This window comes from Perca flavescens, chromosome 15 (genome assembly GCF_004354835.1).
Source record: "Perca flavescens isolate YP-PL-M2 chromosome 15, PFLA_1.0, whole genome shotgun sequence".
Classification (NCBI taxonomy): Eukaryota; Metazoa; Chordata; class Actinopteri; order Perciformes; family Percidae; genus Perca; species Perca flavescens.
In genome coordinates, this window is record NC_041345.1 from 2,673,628 (window position 1) to 2,679,627 (window position 6,000).

At 40.2% G+C, this 6,000-nt stretch overlaps 1 protein-coding gene across 4 annotated transcripts in view; it reads left to right on the forward strand.

The window, feature by feature from the left end:
• smarca4a (SWI/SNF related BAF chromatin remodeling complex subunit ATPase 4a) overlaps window positions 1–3,653 on the forward strand; it is a 39,192-nt gene extending 35,539 nt beyond the window's left edge. For all 4 annotated transcript variants that reach the window (XM_028598663.1, XM_028598664.1, XM_028598661.1 and 1 more), the window contains exons 32-34: window positions 296–428; window positions 831–970; window positions 2,951–3,653. In XM_028598663.1, the coding sequence (XP_028454464.1) occupies window positions 296–428; window positions 831–970; window positions 2,951–2,983 (306 nt within the window). In that variant the 3' untranslated portion in view covers window positions 2,984–3,653. The remainder of the gene's footprint in view (window positions 1–295; window positions 429–830; window positions 971–2,950) is intronic.
• Window positions 3,654–6,000: the final 2,347 nt, after the last annotated feature.

Consider the following 6,000-nt stretch of genomic DNA (forward strand, 5'->3'; position numbering starts at 1 on the left):
AAAATACTGCAATCACCCTTTAAGCCATAAGCTCACCAATATTGGATATATTTGGGTGATTTAAATTCTTTGTCAAGTCAGTACAAAGCTTAAAATCACCGGATTTAGAAAAAGGAAAATGCTTCTCGGAGCAAAGGAGACATTATTATTATTATTATTATTGTTGTTGTTGTTGTTGTTGTTATTATTGTTATTGTTGTTGTTATTATTATTATTATTGTTATTATTATTATTATTATTATTATTATTATTATTATTATTATTATTATAAATCTCTTTCTGCAAACCCGTTCAGATCTACGAGGACTCCATTGTGCTGCAGTCTGTCTTCACCAGCGTGAGGCAGAAGATCGAGAAGGACGATGAGAGTGAAGGGGAGGAAAGCGAGGAAGAGGACGACGACCTGGACGAAGGCTCGGAGTCTGAATGTGCGTATCGGAAACCCCGCGTTTTTTCGTTCGTTTTTTTACGCCAAAGCCGTTACCGCATTAGATTAGATAATACTTTATTCATCCCACAATGGGGAAATTCACTTGTTACAGCAGCAGTTTTTCCACAATAAAAACAAACCAACAGACAATGTGCAAAAAGTACTGAATGAATGTAAAGTGGCATATGGGGTGTATGTTAAGTATTTTAAAGTGGCCATAGTGCAAAAGATATTGTAATGAAAGTAATTGATGTGAAATTAGATTGAATATGTAATTAAATAACATAGCAAAAGTAATTAACCATAATATAAAAGATATTGAAGTGTGACCATAATATAAATAATATTGAGAAAGTAAGTACTCATGTATTAAACCTGATCTTTTTGATTTCTGTCAAAGCTCGCTCGGTGAAGGTGAAGATCAAGCTGAGCCGGAAAGAAAAGGGGGAGCGAGGAGGGAAAGGACAGCGGCGGAGGGGCCGCGGCGCCCGGGCCAAACCGGTGGTGAGCGACGACGACAGCGAGGAGGAACAGGAAGAGGTGAGACGAGACGTTCGCACACGGGGTCGTCGTCCTCGCCGAGGGAGAAACTGAAACTAAACTACTAGACCTTTTTCACGGCAGACATGTTGACATGTCATAGTAGGAAATTACTGATGGCTGTATTCCACTTAGGAGAGACCCTGGTATTAAACCATTACTGATGGCTGCATTCCACTTAGGAGAGACCCTGGTATTGACTGTTCGCAAAAGCCACGCCCCCTAGTTATTGTTTCTACGCCCGTCAAACAATTGAGAACCAGACACATAGCCATGGCTGGGTTGAGCTCCATACCTGTTGGTATGAGTGATTGGTTTTGGAGTAATGCAGCAGACATATCCTCCAGGTCACGACAGAAAGAGCTGCAATATGCAGTGGAGGGATATGTTCAATGACCTCAACCTCTCGCTAAATTATCTGTCGATAGCAACATGTGCTTGACAGGCTAACAGCTATCAGGCTGCCTAAATTTCCTACGGAATAATAAAGTATCTAATGTTCTAACTTTACTACTTTCGATAATAATGCTATATAGAACCACAACTGTTAACTTAAGTCCCGTTTTACAGATTGTAACTGTTATGTACTTAGCTACTTAAACTACTTATTGATAATAGTAACCCGGTCTCACGGCAGTTCGTGTAAATGTCCACGTTATTCTTAATCTATTGATACGTGTTCACGGAGACGTTTTTTACGTGTAAATGTCACGTTATTTTCTCGGGGAAAGGACGCCAGGAGGCGCCCGCGGATTTTCGGCTTTTTATATTACTCCCTACCATTTTTGTGCTGTGGCCACAAATTATGCTTCCCATTGAAATACATTACTTCACATTTTCTGCCATGAGTTAGCTTGCTAGCTTTACTTAGCTTGGAGCAGACATATGTAGCTATGCTTATTAATCTTCGAGGCATTTAGCTGTGAGTGGGGTCTCCCACACCGCTTAATCCATTGTCGGCATCTTTCCGCTTGGGTCTTGGGCTTTGGAAAGGCGAAAAAAACATCCCCTCCCTCTAAACTTTTGGGGCGGGGTTTTGCGAACGGTAAATTGTACATGCTGACTCACTGAAATATCTTACTGGGACACTTGATGGATCTGAGCCATCATTGAGGTTATCAATCTCAGCTGTGCTTCTCCTACTGAGAAGTCAACATGTCTGCTGTGGAAAAAGGTCCATAGTGTGTTCCATTTACAAGTCTGATTTTCATTGTTTTCATTAGCTCTAGCCAGTAGGGTGGGGTACCTTTCACATCTGAACCAATGTCTGTACCGGTACCTGAAATTCGGTTCTGGTACCCAACAGTACCTTTTTTCGGTACTTTCCCTCTGTAATTACAAAAAAAATATTTTTGGTTGTTAAAATAATTCCAAACCTATTTATCCTATTTACTTAGAACATTGTTATTCATTTAGAATATTTTACACTGACAGACATTAAACAAAAATAAAAATAAAACTCCTCCCTCTCTCCTCCCAAACCTGTCCCTCCAACCTATTAAATTTAATAATTATTCATTTCTTACTCACTGTAACTTTTATTCTTGTATTTTTATATTATTTATTATTTTATTTTATTTTCATCATGACAGTTTTCAATTGCTCTTTAATGTTTCATGTAAAGCACTTTGAGTTGCCTTGTTGCTGAAAGGTGCTGTAGAAGTAAAGTTGCCTTGCCTTACAACCTCAGCCTGTCAGTCAGTGCCCAGGGCACAGAAACCACCGTTGTGCCTGCTCGTCTCAGAGGAAGTGTAACGCCAACAGCACCGCGACCGCTTTCGCCTCGCCATTAATATCCTATCGCAGCACAAAAACTGTAACTGCACTTGAAACCACTTTACCGGTATTTCCGTGACTCGCTGCGACTTCAACAGAACTGCAGAGCCGACGTAGTTTACTCCGCCCGCGCAAACTATTATTCTAACCTCGGTGTGGATCGTCTCTGCGCTCGATAATAATCCAGTTGATCTTTGTTTCCAGGAGCGTTCGGCCAGTGGCAGCGAGGAGGACTGAAGGAAACCACTCCTGATTGGACCAACGGCCCACTGAGCCCCTTGACTGGACTTTATATATTTTACTTAGATACAGCAGGGAGACAGTTGGTGGAAAAGGCCTAGTTTTACCTAGACGAGCTGGTTTTTAGTGAGACAGTTGTATTCTCATTAAAGTACACCATTCATTGAAAACCAATTTGGGGGGCGGAAAAAAAACTAAAATATGAAAGCTATGAACCATTCACTTCCATATTTAAACCATTTTTCCAAGTATGAATAGTAGTGTCTCTTTGCCTTTTTTTGTTTTCTCCTGTTAAGTGGAAAATTGACAGAGCCTGACTTATAGACTGATCGTGGGCCATAAAGAAAGCTAACTGTTTTTTTTAAGTGGTATTCATTTTGTCGTCTTTTTACTTTAAGACAAAGCGTACATGTGAACCAGGAGTCACTGCGTTCCCTGAAGTTTTTTTTTGAATGCATGTCGTGCGTGTCTGTGGAAATGCACCTGGATGTGTCTTCGCTATTATCTCTGTTTAATTTAAGACTACAAGCGGGATCACGGTACATCCCACCCCTGCAGCCCCTCCCTCTCAGGTTGTGTATGTAAAGGGGGAGGGAGGGATAGGACCATTTTCTCGTGTCGGTGTCACTGGATTCCAAAAAGTACAATAAAGGCATCTCATAATTAATCTGATCAGACTTTTGTTTGTCCAAAAACGCACCCGTTGATTAACTGCACTCATCACATGTGTACACTAGATGGCCTACTGACGACATGGAGCTGCATTCTCGAGCCTCATTTATGTCCTGCTACTATCATTTTCTCACCAGTCATGTTTCAGGTACAACAGTTTTCAGTCATTTTTTCTTTGTTGTTTATTTTGGCTAAAATCAGGGGTCTTCAATGCTTTTTAAGCCAAGGACCAAAGCCAAAGTGAGAGATGGAGCAGGGACCCCCTACTACATATATTGTATAAAATGAAGTTGCATCATGTAGGGCAGCCTAAAGCCTTTATACATACCTTTTTATTGCATAGAATACTAAGCTTTTAAAATAGCCTCATAATTATTGCCATGATTTTATTAGTCTATTCCTCCCCTCTTTCCCTCCCCTGCTACTGTCGAGCCTTCTTGGCAGCCGTTCTGCTGTCCTCTCCTCCCCTCCTTTTCTTCCTGCCTCCCTCTTTTTCTCGGTTTATCTCACCCTCGCTTCCTCTTTCCCTCTTTCTTTCTCCATCCCTCTCTCCTCTCTAAATCAGCTCTTAAAGACTGCAGCATCACAAGTTTCAGGCATGCTGCCACAAAGACGGGGATGTGTGCAGAGGTATTAGCGCAGTAATTACGCACACACACACACACACACACACACACACACACACACACACACAGACCTTCAGGATTAACTATATGTGGATGGCTACCTTAGTGACTACTTTACCTATAGGCCAATAGGCCTATCCTCAGTGGGCATTTATATTTCCTGATAATATGTTTGATATGTTTTATGTTTGGAGGCCCCCTTGCATTGATTCTGAGGACTCCTTAGGGGTCCCTGTGCCCTAGTTGAAGACCCCTGGCTTAGATTAGAATGGTTTCTAACCTTTTTCTTTAGACGTATCCCCACAGCCAGGGTTCAAAATTAGAAGCGCCGTAGGTAGGATTGTGAAGATTCAGGTCTTAGCCAAAAAATTTGAACATCAACAACTTCTCAGTCCCTCCCCCCCCCTTTCCACTAAAGCCCAAAACGGTCTCCTAAACCCCTCCCCCCACAAGGGAGAATGAATGCGTGTGCATGAGCAGTGATTGACACGCAGTTAGACATAGGGTCAGTTTCAGCAGATATGACAGAAAGGTAGTTTTATAAGTCTTACCTACTGCACCTTTAACACAATTGCAAGTGGCTGGTAGATTAGCTTCAATAACAAACTGGATGTTATTTAACTTTACAAAATGAACTGTATAAAAGTGAATATTTATCTTTTCAAGCAGTTGAGCTGTTTTCGTTTGGTCAAGCTAGTCGCTTCAGTCAGTTATCCATGTAGGCTATCTATTACCTTTAGCTAACTATTTCAACCATTTACCTATTAACATAAGCTAAGTTGACAGGTTCAACCATGTACTTTAAGCTAACGTTCTCCATTTCATTAGCTTCTTTTAGCTTACGTTCTCTATTTCATTAGCTTCTTTTAGCTAACGTTCTCTAATTCATTACCTTCTTTTAGCTAACTATTTAAGCTATTTAATTTACCTATTTTCACCATTTATCATTTAGGCTACTTTCTGCTATTTCACAAAGAAGCTAATATTTTTAGCCCTTTTTTCCCAAAGTGTTCATCCATTTTAACTATTTAAACTGTTTATGCATTACTTTTGGATAACGTTATCAACGTCACAGTTTATTTATCCATTAGCTTTGTTTAGCTAACTATTTTAACTGTTTATCAATTAGCCTACTTGCAGCTATTTCACAATATATCTATACTTTCATTCCTCTTTTTCAAAAGTGTCCATTATTCAAACCTATTTAAACTATATGAATGGATTACTTTAAACTAACTCAACTATCCACTACTCTACTCTTGGCTAAATGTTAGCTAAATATCTCTGCTGGCTTGCAAACTACAAACTACATTTACATGCATTTTAAATCACACCATACTGTATGTACACCTATACTAGTGTATGGATACTAGGCCTATTTGTATTACTCGGCTAAAAGATTACACAGGAGCCTCGTGTGTTACAGAATAATTTAGCTAAATCTGGAATAAGCCTGTCCTCAAAAATACATGAGAGTAACAGGCACAGGAGGCTTTTCAACTACTTTCCCTTCACAACCTTTCATTGTGTCTTCCCCTTTCAACACTGTCAGTCGTCTCTTCTTTTCCAAGGCCGAGGTGATGAAATCAAATGTATCTTCTTCCAAAATAAAAGGTTATTCACTGAGCAGCACTCCCACAATCCCAGCAGAGTGATCCAGGAATGTGTCCCCATGTGCTGAAAGGTGGCAATTTCAGCGCATGATGGATCGCTGAA